The sequence below is a fragment of the Hakea prostrata genome, chromosome 6, assembly GCF_041222555.1.
Source record: "Hakea prostrata isolate BN-2017 chromosome 6, UWA_Hpros_2, whole genome shotgun sequence".
NCBI lineage: Eukaryota > Viridiplantae > Streptophyta > Magnoliopsida > Proteales > Proteaceae > Hakea > Hakea prostrata.
Window position 1 is genome coordinate 477,960 of NC_142605.1, and position 15,202 is coordinate 493,161.

Here is a 15,202-nt window from a genome sequence, read left to right on the forward strand (position 1 = left end):
AACCTATACCTTTGAAGATCCTCAACATTCTTAGTTATTTGCTATGTCTTAAAACTAGATTTGTTATTCCTAATGGCTGCTTGAACCTCACTATCCCACTTGCAAGTCTCTCTATAAGAATGAAGCTTTCCTTTTGATTCACTTAGGACATCTTTAGCCACCTTCTTAATATATATTGCCATCTCATTCCACATTGCATTAGTGTCCCCCTCAAAATCGCACTTTCCTTGTTTGACTACTTCATTAGCAAATGATTTTAAGCACTCTCCTTTCAAATTCCACCAGCTTATCCTGTGATAGTTAACCTTGCACCTTTTATGAGATTTTAGGGTTAGACACATATCCAAGACCACAAGTCTATGTTGTGCAGTTAAGTTTTCCCTTGGTATCACCTTGCAATCCTTGCATAACAATCTATCAGTCTTTCTAGTTAGGAAGAAATCTATTTGACTTCTATGATGACCACTTTTGAAGGTAATTAAATGCTCCTCTCTTTTTGAAGTAAGTACTTACAATAAAAAAATCAAAAGCAATAGCAAAATCTAAAATTGAGAACCCTTCTTCATTCCTATCTCCAAAACCATGTCCTCCATGTACACTCTCATAGCCTCTTTCATCTTTTCTAATATGTCCATTTAGATCACCTCCAATGATAATCTTTTCTCCTTGAAAAATTCCTTGCATTAGTCCATCCATATTTTCCTAAAAGTCTAACTTTAGACTTTCATGAAATCCTACTTGAGGTGCATATACACAAATTATATTCACAATCTCTTTCTCCATTACAAGCTTGATAGCAATAATCCTATTACCCAGTCTTTTAACATCTACCACATCATTCTTAAAATCTTTATCCACTATTTTACCTACTTCATTTTTATTAATTTTATCCCTACTATACAAAGCTTAAAGTCATCCAACTCTTTAGCTTTTTTACCCTTCCATCTAGTCTCTTGAATGCAAGCTATGTTAATCCTTCCATTCCTTATAACATTATCAATTCTAAGCTCTTACCCATGGTAAAAAATTCGAGGGAACTCAAGTTTCGAATTGGGTGAAAATGGGAAACTTAGGTGGAAACTTGGGAAATTTCAAGGAAACCGAGGACTTTTCCGTACAAGTTTAGACATCAAGTTTCGACAGGTTTTAGAGAGTATTTTGGGGTGGGATTCTATATTTAAGCTAATTAGAGTATAAAGAACACATTGGCACATGCATTTTACTAAAAAAATCAATGTAGATATGTCATTCAAAGTACATAACATTAATGTAAACATGACCGAGAAGTACACAATAAAGTTAACTATACTTAAGCATAACATTCAACATATAACTTTTGACTTCTATGTTCAATTCAAAACATCATATAAATTCTTAAACATCAGATATAATGTAACTAGTAATAAAAATAAAATGGGAAGTACAACTCACTAAATCATTGCCAAGAGGAGTGCCTCAGCGGATCCATCCCGTGACTTGAGTAGTACTGTGCCTGTGACATCCTCTCCTCTGACCAACGGACATAGACATCCCATGACATGTGATGCCTATGATTGTCGAGGTAATCGACAACTGCAGCTCTATAGGTCTGGTCGTCAACATGCATAAGATATCCGATCTGAGGGAATGCACAATAAGGATAGGGAAGTCTTGCTTGATGAATCTCAGGCGGTATGGGTTGGGGTTGCACGCCGAAGATCCGCTCCACAAACGTCTGTGCCCCTGAATCAACATCTGTATAAGTTGCACCCCTGTGCACATATACCGTCGCTGGATAATACATCCTAGTCTGTTCCACTGCCACTAGTCTATGTCCCCCATGATCCTGAGGAAACCCCTGACCATAAGATGCACTACTATAAGCCCCAGAAGAAGTTGCAGCACTCTCCATACCGCTTTCGTACAAGTGGGGATCAGCTGTTGCCGGTATCCAGTATCCAGCAGTGGAGCCTCTTAACTCATCTAGACTCATAGATCCCATAAAGCCTTCCAAGCTATTCACATCAGTGGGATTGTAAGACCCGTACGATGAAGTGTCATCGTCATACCCATGTCCATGGTGCTTCCCTTTCCCTTTCCCTTTCCCTACGACCTGCACCGTGGTCGACATCCTGGGTAGTGTGGGTGAACTGATTCTCCCCCGTGAACCTTAATGGCCCTCCCTGTCCCTGACTCTCAACTGGGGTCACTGTTGGCTCTGGTGGTGGTGGTGGTCTCTCCCGTGGTTCAGTTGAATCCTGATCAGCAGGCCCATCACCATCATCATCATCACCACCACCACCACCACCACCACCATCATCATCATCATTATCATCATCATCATCATTTCCACTGTCATCCCACCTACCAAGTCCATCATCATCATCTGCATCATCTTGTGCCTGACTAGCGGGTGGCTGAGTTACATCATCATCATCATCTGACCATATAATATTATCCTCACTGACATTGGATGCACTGGGGTGTGGTACAAAGGGACGTTTAGGCTCGGTGTGCACTCTCCCCTCTGTGGCCTAGAACTCAGCCACATTAGCTCCCATCTCTCGTGCAATTTGACTGCTAGCTCGACCTCCCACCTCATCGAACAATGGCTCTCTGACCCACTCAAATAGGGGGTACTCGTCATCATCTATGGCAAAGATGTCAGCCAACTCAATCTTGTCCCCATTACCTTGCTGTTGACCTAACCTAATGTGCTCCTCTCTCAACCTCATATTATAGTGAACATATATAAGATCCTCTAGCCGCTTCACCCCCAAACGGTTCTACCTCTTAGAATGTATCAGATTGAATGTGCTCCAGTTATGCTCGTAGCCGGTGGCAGAAGATGTTTGGGAGAGCACTCTAACTGCAATCTTAATCAAGTACTCCGAGTCTAACCCATACTGCAGCCACCACTCAGCTGCAAGAAACATGATCAACCAAATTAATAATAGTAAAAATAAATTGTGTCAAAAACTCAAATTGAGTATCTAAGACTTAGACTAACTGACTAAGTGACTAACCAGGAGTGGTGTTCTCCCTAGCCTGAATAGCGACTGAGCGACCGTAGCTACCACTAGCATCTTTAAAAGCCTTTAACTGCAATAAATAATTACAAAGTGAGTATAAAAAACAAGTATTTATCTTAATTCTTAAGTACTACACTACTAGTCCTCTCACAAGTCACAAGTCACAATCTTACCTCATTAATAATTAATGTTTGTTTTGTCGCATCCGTTTCCAACCTTTCCATTACTTCATGGACTGCCCAGATCAAATCTGTCCTCATCCCAAGTTCTCTACTACAGTGGTACATGGGATTCAAATAATAGGCTATCAAACAAGCCAACAAATGAGATGGTAAAAAACTATAAAACTACATAATAAGTATTAAATTATTAACAATTATGTATTTAAGTAATAACTTGAAAATTTTAATAACTTTTAATTCACCTGCCAAATGCAATGGATGTTTCAATTGCCTTTCCCACCTTTCTTGGATGTTATCAAGGAATTTCTGGTCGCCCTTAGGATAAACTTTCCTAACCATCTCCTTCATCATCTCCACTGCAGCCCCTATATGTGGTAAAGTTGGTTTCCTTTGTTGATCTACCAACTTCAAGACCGTCACCACAGGGTCTAGAAGCTTTATAACAACTCTTAGATTTCCCCAGAAGGTATCATTGGATATGGTAGCCCGTGCTGCTCTCCCTGCCGATGATTCTGATTGGGGCCAAGCAAACCACTCTTCAGATGCAAACATCGCCCGTAGTTGGGTTTTCTTCTTCTCAAAACTCTTCAAGGAATTTGTAGCAAATCTTGTGACCCCAGGCCTCACTAAGTCACCACCACATGTCGTCCTCAACATATCCAAAGCAAATCCATGGTTATATACGAGTGTGGTCATATTTTGAGCCCGCTGAACAACGTTTTTCACAAATTTGACTTGCCCCATGTCTTTTAGCATCAAATCAATACAATGTGCTGCACAAGGAGTCCAAAAGAGCCTATACCTGGGATCCTCCATCAACTTCATCCCTGCCTTCTTGAAATTGGCGCCATTATCAGTCACAACTTGCACCACGTGCCTCTTTCACCACACTCTTCAGCAACCCATATATGTATTTTGCATTCTTCTTGTGAGCGGATGCATTAACAGACTTGAGGAACACCGTCCTCCTATCACAATTTAACATAAAATTGATGATAGACTGTCTAGTGGGACCAGTCGAACCATCACACATCACTGTCACCCTATAGTGCATCCACATCGGCTTAAGACCATCAATGTAGGCTTTCAAGTCTTCCTTATGCCGTGGGAGATATACATTATATATCTCATATGGGGTTGGCCTAACCACCCCATGTCCAGCACCACTGATCTCATCCACCATCGCTGCATAATAAGGCCCCTGTGTAGCTTTTGCAGGAACACTGTGATACAATGCCCACTTGGAAAAGGCCATCCCCACCTTCTCCTTCACATTACCCCATATATGCTTTAATTTCTTCTGCTTTGACTGTGGTCTCGCAAACAAGTCAGGATCAGTGCGTAGTATTTGCACATAAGGATCGGCCTCAATGGGTCTAGAAACAACAGATGTAGCACTAGGTCATGATCGTGGGGCCCATGGTAATGGAACTGACTCTCTGCCACTTTGGCTCCTCCTCATACTGGAGCTTTCTCTGCTTGCCCTCCCAACATCTGGATCTTTAGATGACCCTGCACCCACAGCCCTCTGTGTCCTCCTGATCTCATCGAGTCTATAAGACTCCCTACTCATCCTGAGTACTCTCTCCATCTCTGCCTCTGGGGATGATGCATCACCTGGATCTGGATCCACATTTTTCTCTCCCATCTCCACCTCCTTTACGCATGCTGCCTGGAACTGATCCCTCTTTGTTTTCTTTTGTGCCCTTTTCTCTTGCCCTCCTGTCACATATTTTGCCATTGCCACTTTAACTTCATAAGGGACATTGGGGCATCCAACCACATCGCGGTCTCCTCCTGCTAGATGGATCTTTAGTCGAGTGGCCCCACCTGATCCAATCTTTTTCAAATAATATTTACACTCTGACTTCTTCCTATCATCTGTCAGAGGCTTACCATGCTGCCAAGCTATGTCTGACATCGTGTTTCTGAGTCTCTAACTCAAAAGTTTGTACCTGAGTCCTGAATTCCTGATACAAACATACATAATAATCCCCGTTAAAATAGAAACCCAACACTTTAATTTTAACCTAAGGCCCTAAAGACACTAAAGTGTAAACACACAGTCACACATTAGTTCAGAAGTGTAAACTAAAGTATTCATAATCATTTTGAAGTTTTTGTTCCTAATTAAAAATATTTTTAATAATTAAAATATGTTTCATAATAATTGTTTAATATAAGAAAAATCAGAAAACATACTAAAACACTTCAGAAAACAGATCCAATCAATTACATATGTAGAGTAAGGTATTCATAAGCATTATGAAAATTTTGTTCCTAAGTCCTAATTAAATATATTTTTTTATAATAAAATTATTTTTTATAATAATTATTAAATACAAGAAAAATCAGAAAACATAGTAAAACACTTCAAAAATCAGATTCAATGCATTACATTATGTAAATCTACTTACTGGAGACAACAAATAACAATATCAACTCAATCCAATATGCTTTGAGCATGAAGCAAATAAAAAAATGTAATTTTTAGGTATTTTTTAAAATCAGAAAAATAAAAAAATCGAACACTACAAGGATCAAATCCAACAGCCACCACTTGTTAATCTACCTACTAGAGACCATCATAGTAAATTTCAAAACATTCCAACACCATTTGATCATGAAAGAAAGGAAAAAATAAAAAAAAAGGAAAAACTTAGGTTACCTTGTTGGAAGCTTCAAACTGTGAAATAATCCACCAAGAAGTGCCGATTTCACCAAAGGATTGATTTAATCAACTTGAAGTCATGCAAAATCATGGAAAAAGGTCGAAAAATGGAGTTTCCCACTCCTTGCTCCGCCTGCGTTTCGCGATTGAAACTCTAGTTTCCCAGAGTTTCTATCAAAGACTGATAGTTTTTATAAAAGTGAACGGGCTGAATTAAAAACCAAATTTCGAGGTTTGATAGAAACTTCAACAGTTTCGATTGAAACTCTCGAATTTTCCCATTTTTCCACAGCCGGTTCATAATGGTTCACCCATGTTTCGACCCAGTGGGGAAATTTTGACAGTTTCGATCGAAATTGAGGACTATTTTTCGAATCCATGAAAAGGGTTTGGCTATATTTTTTCCTGAGCCAGCTGCTGACCTGACGCACCAACACTCCTTTACCCGGGCTTGGGACCGGCAGTAAACATTGGCCGAGTTTCTTTATTAGAAAGAGACAAACCGGCTGTTTCTTTATAAGAATGCAAAAAAGTGCAAGAAATAAGAAATAGGGATGTTACCATACAACCCCTTAAGTGCTGTCAGCAAGATTCGGTAAGTGGTAGACTTATTATAAGGAAGGATTTGGAATGTATAATAAGATAACCAAATAAATGATAAAAGTTTCATAGTTCTACTGAAAGGAACATTCTTTGAATGCACCTCCGTAAGCTGTTGTGTTTATTTCACCAAATAACCCATCATTATGTGTGATGCGTATGCAGTAGTCCTCGTACCAGAATTGGTTTAGGTTGTTACTGTTTGAGTTCCAGAACTGTAATGGGCCAGATACATCCTGGCTGGAGATACTGTCGAGTTTGGATGTTAAGATCCTTTTGTACTTTGTGTTTTTTCAGTTGGAGAGTTCTGGCTGCAATCAAAGAGTATTGGTTTATATCCTGAAAAATGTAGGCCTTTCTCTAATTAAGTGCGACCAGGCTTGGATTTTTGCAAACACAAATCAAGGGGTCAATGTAGATGATATTTTATATGAGTGGAAGTTCAATAAATTGTTTTAAGAGTGTAAACCAATAGAAGAGAGAAAAAAGTAAAACAAAAAAAACCATGGGAGGAAGAGAATGCCCTATAAGTTAGGAAGGCCAGATGCTGACACTTTTAGAAATATAATTCTGTAGTTACATGGGCAAAAGACCCTGATTTTGTGCATTTACAAATAAATGATTGAATGTAAATGATATTTAAATATTGTTTGTGCATTTCTTTTGGTGCTTCTGGACACATTTACTGTACAGTGTTAACTCGCTCAATTTATTTCATATGGCATTTTTTTCTTTTGGCGATCCCTAATGGAGAAGGAAGAAAAATCTTCTTAATATAATGAATTTCCCTTTCTCAAATATATGCATTGTTTCAGGAGGTCATTTCTTGAACATATTTTTCCTTTATCTAAAGAACATGACGAGGCCTTAATCTCTTGCACTGAATAGCATTATTTGGTTTTACTTATAGTCTGTACTTTATATTTGTGTTATGTTATCGATGATGCTGAAATATGGTGTCATATCTTGTAAATTTACTACTTTGTATCATTATGATATTTTCAGGGTGCCCGTTTCTCTATCACTCGGGCTCGGGCTGCTCTCAAATATGTCATTTTGGCATTATCTGGCCACATGGATGACATACTAGCAAAATATAAGGTTTTCTACAGTTGCTCGTTCCTCTTACCATTACCACCCCCTCCCCCCCAAAAACTTTATGAATGATGGATCTCTGGTATTTTGGTCCATTATCCATTAAAAACAGAAGGGTATATTAATTGCTGGTGTAGCATTCTTGGTTTTGTCAAATGCCATCCTAATGAGCTTCTGAGGGTCTATATGAGACCCACATAATCTTACTTTCTCGGGGAATCCATCTTCCTAGCATAAACAGATTCTGTGTGCATCATGCAGGAAGTTAAACACAAAGTTCTTTTTCTTGTGGAAATGCTTGAGCCTTTTCTTGATCCGGCTATAACTGGCATGAAGAATACAATTGCTTTTGGGGATGTGTCAGCCATTTTTCATGGGAAGCAGGAAGAAACTTGTGCAATTGCTCTCAATATAATCCGTGCTTCAGTAAATAAACATGCTGTTCTTCCTTCATTGGAGTCTGAATGGCGGCATGGGTCAGTTGCTCCAAGGTAATAACTACTTGTTTTTTATATTAAGAATTTAAACTAATCATTGACTTTAAAGGGAAATTCCGGAGGTGGAGGTTGCTGGCGCTTTAGTTTCTTCACTGACATATATTCCAATTTTTCCTCACATTCTTGCAACATTTTCTTACGACATTTTTTTGGTATGGAAGCATTCAAAGTTAGCAGAACCAAACAAGTATTTGACTCATAAATACTAGATTGGAAAAGAAACATTGCTGTACATGGCCTTTTTTTTCTAATCGTCTCAATAATTTATGGATGGCTTATTATGAAATTTATAGATGGCTTATTATGGATTAAATACTCTTAATTTCTTTTATTTTATCAATCTTGTGAATAAAACATGTTTCTTTCAGGTATGTCATCTTATCGGTATAAAGTGATTAATGAGCTATAGATAACTGATAAATTGATACTTTATAGGAATTGCTTACTGATGTATTACCATAAATGTGCTGTTTTCTCATGAATGGCTAATTGGGTTTTAAAATTTTTCTCTCTTTATGCAGTGTACTTCTGTCAATTTTGGGACCTCATTTGCCATTGCCACCTGAAATTGACCTTTGCAAGTTCCCAGTTTCTAAATCTGTTGAACAAGAATCTTCTGCTGTTCCTTCTATCTCGTCTGTGCCTCGTCATTTGGTAGCCTCAAAATTCAATGGCCATGATGAATTTGATGGGAAGACTGACATGAATGAAGCAGCTTCTGGGATGGATGCATTTGAAGATGCCAATCTTTTATTTGCTCCAGCAGAGTTGAAAACCATAACGTTGAGGAGCGTATCTAATATTCTTGATGGGAACAGCTCAGATAAAAACATCTCAGAATCTATTAATGCTGGTAACATAACAGAAGGCAAACAACCTGCTGAAAAAATATTTAGTAGTCGGTTTAAGAATGGCTTAACCCTTGATCCTAGTTTTGCTATTGAATACCTGAACTTGGAGTTAGATTGTTTGCAACTCATGGACCATCAAGAATCTGAACTCAAAGCTTCAGAATTTCGACGCTTAGCCATGGACTTGCACTCGCATCATGAAGTTACTTTAGAGAGCCATGACGCTTCTATTGATGCATTGCTCTTAGCTGCAGAATGCTATGTTAACCCTTTCTTTCTGACAGCTTCCAGCAATAGATTGAAGGTTATTGAGGGAATGAATTTCAGCAAAACCAAGATTACTCAACAACATGGAAGTTCAGACCTGAAAAGAAATTCTGATAGCAGTGTGTTGGATATCATATCTGACCTTGAGAGAAAAAGAGACAAAATTGTACTACAGATACTCCTTGAAGCAGCTGAACTAGACAAAGAGTATCAGTTAAAGGTTTCATCTGAGAAAGAGTGTTTGTACAATTCTGGACAAGCTGATGCAGGTCTGAAGTTGTCTCCAGAAGAGCTACAGTTTGCTGATGCTGTTACAATTGTTCGACAGAATCAGGCACTGTTGTGCACTTTTCTGATTCAACAATTACAAAGAGAACACTCAATGCATGAGATCCTTATGCAAAGCTTGTTGTTTCTATTGCATTCTGCGACTGAATTATGCTGCCTTCCTGAAAATGTAGTTGATGTCATATTGGGATCTGCTGAATATCTTAATGGGTTGCTTACGTCTATCTATTATAAACTCAAAGAAGGAAATCTGCAGTTGGATGCAGAAAAAATATATGGAGTACAGCGACGTTGGATGATTCTTCAGAGATTGGTAATTGCATCAAGTGGTGGCGGTGAAGGGAGAGAATATGGAATAAATTTCAATTGTGGATTTCAGTACAGAAGGTTGATTCCACCGTCATCCTGGATTCAGAGAATACGTAATTTTTCCAATTCTCCATCCCCTCTTGTTAGGTTCCTAGGGTGGATGGCAGTATCTCGATATGCTAAACAATTTCTGAAGGAGCAGCTCTTTCTTGCTTCAGATCTGGCACAATTAACGGGTCTACTATCCATTTTCGCAGATGATCTTTCTTTGGTAGATAATATAGTTGATAAGAAAAGCAAAGACCTTAATTTGGAAGTCTTGGAAGCTAAACAAGATTCTTGGGTCAGCAAAGGGTTGGAATTTCCTGAACAATCATATGGTGATGGGTCTTTTCGCTTCATTTATCCAGACCTGCATAATTTCTTCCCAAACATGAAAAAGCAATTTGAATCTTTTGGGGAGGTCATTTTGGAGGCTGTTGGTCTGCAGCTAAAGTTGCTTCCCTCAAGTGCTGTCCCAGATATGCTTTGTTGGTTTTCTGATTTATGTCTATGGCCATTTTTAGGAGAGAAGGATGGCAATTCTGCACCGAACTATTCTGAACCATTGAAAGGTTATGCTGCTAAGAATGCTAAGGCAATCATTTTATACATACTTGAAGCCATTTTACTTGAGCATATGGAAGCAATGGTGCCTGAATTACCTAGGGTGGTGCAAGTAATGGCATCTTTATGTAAATCGTCGTATTGTGATGTTTCTTTTCTTGATTCTATTTTGCGAATGTTGAAGCCCCTTATCTCCTATGCTCTTGAGAAGGTTTCTAATAATGAAAAACTGCTAACAGATGAGTCCTCTTGCCTTAATTTTGAGTCATTATGTTTTGATGAACTTTTTACCAATATCAAGCAGAGAAGTGAATATCAGGATAGCTCTATCGAAAAAGTGTCATACAATTGTGCTCTTACAATTTTTATATTTGGTGCTGTGTTTCCTGATTTATCCTTTCAACACCAGATAGAAGTCTTGCGATGTTTGGCATTCTGGGTCGATTTTCCCAGTTTTGAAGCAACTACTAATTTTTATGACTACCTATGTGCATTTCAAAATGTTATGCAAAGTTGTCAACTTAAATTGGTGAAGACTTTAGGTGTCTTTGGTTTTGCCACTACATATCAGAAATCCTATGTTTCTGGCATGGATTCTATTGCGATCCAGGAAGATAGGCAAGATTTTCATTCAGTTGTTGATGGGTCTATGCAAAGTTCTCTTTCAATGAAGATATCTGACAATTCTGAAGGTGCCAGGGATGATGCTTCTCTCTCAACTCAGAAGCTTTATGCTTTATCCATGGAAGAAGTAGAAGATTTTTCAGAATGTTTGGAAGTTCTCATCTCCAAGCTTTATCCCACAATTGAGCTGTGTTGGAAACTTCATCATCAACTTTCCAAAAAGCTGACTCTTACATCAGCAGAATGTTTCATGTACTCAAGAATTTTGTCGTCAATGGTGCAAAAATCTTCCTCTGATAGAGATTTCAGCGAAAATACTTTTCAGCATGATTCAAATGATAAGGTCTCTGTTTATTGGACATCTGGTATTGAAGAGTTCACAGGGACGGTTGCACAACTTCAAGAGAATCAATGCTGGCAAGTTGCATCTGTTATGCTTGATTATCTGCTTGGATTACCTCATTGTTTCTGCCTGGATAATGTCATTGGTACTGTATGCTTTGCAATTAAGCATTTCTGTTGTAATGCCCCAAAACTTTCTTGGCGGCTTCAGACTGATAAATGGTTGTCACTCTTATTCAAAAGGGGTATTGGTATTCAAGAGGATAAGTTTCCATTGGTTGACATGTTCTGTACAATGCTTAGTCATCATGAACCAGAACAGAAATCTATTGCTCTACAGACTCTTCGAAGACTTGTTGGGAGCAATGAGAATGCTGGAGCATTAAAGTTTCCATTGACACTTCGTGAGGAGACCACTGCATCTGACTTGGTTTTTTCTATTTGTGAGACAATCCTTTCTCATCTGATTTCCGCCACATGGGATAGAGTGGCCACACTAGCATCTTCTGATCAATCAATGCTTTTGAGGGCTCATGCAATGGCTTATTTAGTGGACTGCATCCCATTTATTGATCACATCCAGATGCAGTCTTTTCTTAGTGCTGCAGATAGTGTTCTTTGTGGTTTGGGGAAGCTTGCGTACCCAAAATTCGAAGGTCCTCTTGCCCAACTTTCAATAACACTACTTGCAAATGCATGCTTGCATTGCCCGGTGGAGGATATTGCGTTGATACCTGAAAGTGTTTGGAGAAGCATTGAGGCCCTTGGAATGTCAAAAGCTGGTAAATTCAAACTCCATTTGGTCCCTGCTGATATAGGCAATTGAGATTTGTTGGTAATGCTTTAATTATTCCTTCTATTTTCTTTTTCTGTTATAGGAGGGAGGTTTGGCGAGTTTGAGGAGATCTGTAGAGCTTTGTGTAAACTTAAGTTTGAAGGTGCTGACGCAAGAGAGGTATATTGTCACCATGGACTGCTGCATAAACTTCATTGGGAATTTCCATTTATCCAGCTGTAGTTTCAGTAATCTTTCATTTGTCAGGACATACGATAATGTTAATCTTTTCGAAGTTTTTATTTCCTTGTCAACAGTGGCATAGATGTACCATATTTCTTGGTTCTGTCATGACTCATGATAGTCCATTCAAGTTACACTGATGTACAGTTTTTCTTGCAAGATCCTGAAAGGAGTCCTCTCTTCAAATCTCTTGACAAAACAATGTAAACCAGACTTTGGAAGTACCCGTGAATCAGTTCTTCAGGTATGAAACTTTGACAGCTGTTCTTTGGAGCATATCTGCATGTACTGCAGTCTTATGCATTGACTAGATCATGTAGAATTTTAGTAGTCGTTCGTTGTTGGATACTTAAGTATATGAGATTCAGTGGAGCAACTTCATGTTTTCTTGGCAACTGGCTTCTTCCCTATCCCCCTCTTTCTTTCCAATCAAAACGATATGAAAAACAACAAGTCATAATATTAGAGTTAACATTCACATGATTAGAGGTGGGCTAGGACTCCAAGCAGATACCATTTTCAATCTTAGACCAGCCTCCGTTGAATCAAACCTCCAGCTTCGTCTTAGTGAATAATTGCACCCAACGTTGTCTTTCCCTTCATGGACCCCTGGCCCAATCTTTGTCTTATTGCATGATTGCATCCTTTTGGACTCAACCACAAAAGGAATATTGAAAATACTTTGAACTACTTGCCAACTAATTAGGACCACAAAAAGTAAAAGATAAAAATAAGAATTATCTAGAAGGAATCTTACAACTTGATTCCAACTAGGACTTTCACCAAGTTACCTAGAAAACCACTTTGGTTTCAAACTACCACACTAATTCTAATTTCTTAGTATGACCCTTACTTGACTAAATACTCTAATTCAATCAAGGATTCTATCTCATCTTTCCCTAGAAGGATTGATGTAAATTATTTCCAAAGGTTCCTCAGGGGCTATGGTTGATTACCAAACCCTAGCATCCCTAATTCAATCCAGGGGTATTTTAGTGATTTTGCCCAAATTTGTGACAACTAGGTATTGCTACCAAGTTGTTGGTTCGACCGTAGATATATTTTTATTTTATTTTTCTAATAAGTATTTTGCTAGTTATTTAGGAGTCCTAGTCAAGTTGAGATTCCCAGTTATGTCAGGATCCCATAATTTCAGTCCATTTGAATTTTCCTTTTTCATATGACTCCATATCTACTCTTATAATTCGGATTGGAGTCCTCTAGAGTTAGTTGTTGAGTTTTCTTTTCTGGGTCAAAGTCTTGGCAAGTACTAGTTGAGTTAAACTTGGATAAGCTAGTTAGAATTCTAATTGGTTTTCCCACTGAGAGTCCTTTTTTACCTCTTTATTTCAAGCTATAAATAAAGCCTTCAAGCCATATAATCTCTAAGTTGTAATTGATTAACGAAATTTTGAGTTTGGAGGCAAGTAAGTTCATGGTCTTCTTGGGAGGACCATGGCAGATTTAGAATGTGTTTTTCTTCAATTTCGGCAGTTCTTGATTCCAGCCGTACTTATCAATCTATAAGTAAGAAAACAGCATCCACAACCCCATCCCTAGCCTTCCCTCTTCTTCCCCCATCCATCTCACCTTTTTTTTTTATTTTCTTGAATTTTGGGACTTTTCTAAAGACCCAAATTTATGGTCAAATCTACACCAATCTAACTATTAGATCTTCCCAAACTTTAGGAGCCTTGTCCCCCCAACCCTAGTGACCTTAGATTTCAAGATATAATTATTTTCTTGAATTTTCATATTAAAGAAGACCCTAAAAACAAGAACCTTAATTTCTTTTAATTTAGCCATCCAAACCCCGCCGAACTAGGGGATTCACCTTTGTATATTATTGCCTACTTTCCCTCCAAGTTTAATCCCATTATGACTCCTACAAACCAAAGCTTCCATCTCAAGGAATTTATCCCATGTCTCCCATGGGATGGGTTGTGTATCCGTGGGATCCTACACCATCTTGTCATATCTTTTGACCATAAAATATTAACATAAATGATCCGTTAGGAAATACTTTGTTCACAACCCTTATCACAAATGAACTTATGAACCTCATATCCCCTGAATTCCCAAAACCCTAGAAACCTAATTACTCTCAAACCCTAAAAATTATAAACCTGGGTGATCAAATTTTACCTGTAACCAGCCATTCCCTTCAACCTTAAGGTATTCTAAAATCTAAGTGACTGCTGATTCTGTTGAAGAGGATCCTGGAGTAAACCTACGTCTAGAGCAACATCCGTATGAGGTAAACCGTAGAATTTTGGTTTACATCAATTGGTATCAGACCTAGAGGAATCTGTAGTAACTAGAGCTATAGCATGTATCAACAGTAATCAGCACCATAGATGGATCAGCAGTCAAATACAAAGTAGTAATAGGAGCTGAGAACTATGATGAGGAAAACTATTTTGATTCCAGACTCTCCCTATATGTTATATCAAAGGTGCTTACAGCAGAAACTGAAGTAGAAGACTGGTGGAGAAATTGCATCTTCTACATCAGATCAAACTGAGATCAGGTGAACATACAGCTTTGGTAATTGTTGATAGTGGTAGTAGTGTTAATGTAGCGTCTAAAGGGTTTATTACTTAATTAAGAGGACTAGGTTAAGTAAGAGTTGAGAAGCATCCCCAACCCTACAAAAGGTCCCTTCTTAATATGATGGACTAGAAGTATCTCAAAGGTGTCTAGTTCCCATCAGTGATCAGTAGTTGACTCAAGACCTTGATGAAAAGGTCATGACAGGTGAAGAATGTGCTTCAACAGATTACGGGGATGAGAAAAGCAATAACACCAGCTGCAGATGTGCTTGAAGTTGTACCTCCCAAA

At 38.5% G+C, this 15,202-nt stretch overlaps 1 protein-coding gene across 5 annotated transcripts in view; it reads left to right on the forward strand.

Moving 5' to 3' along the window:
• LOC149012070 (uncharacterized) overlaps window positions 1-15,202 on the forward strand; it is a 124,659-nt gene that overhangs the window by 66,791 nt on the left and 42,666 nt on the right. For 4 of the 5 annotated variants that reach the window (XM_089157797.1, XM_089157798.1, XM_089157800.1 and 1 more), the window contains 5 exons: window positions 7,470-7,565; window positions 7,821-8,050; window positions 8,578-12,125; window positions 12,222-12,298; window positions 12,522-12,605. In XM_089157797.1, the coding sequence (XP_089013923.1) occupies window positions 7,470-7,565; window positions 7,821-8,050; window positions 8,578-12,125; window positions 12,222-12,298; window positions 12,522-12,605 (4,035 nt within the window). Of the gene's footprint in view, window positions 1-7,469; window positions 7,566-7,820; window positions 8,051-8,577; window positions 12,126-12,221; window positions 12,299-12,508; window positions 12,606-15,202 lie in introns of all 5 variants that reach the window. The other variant, XM_089157802.1, reaches the window with a different exon arrangement.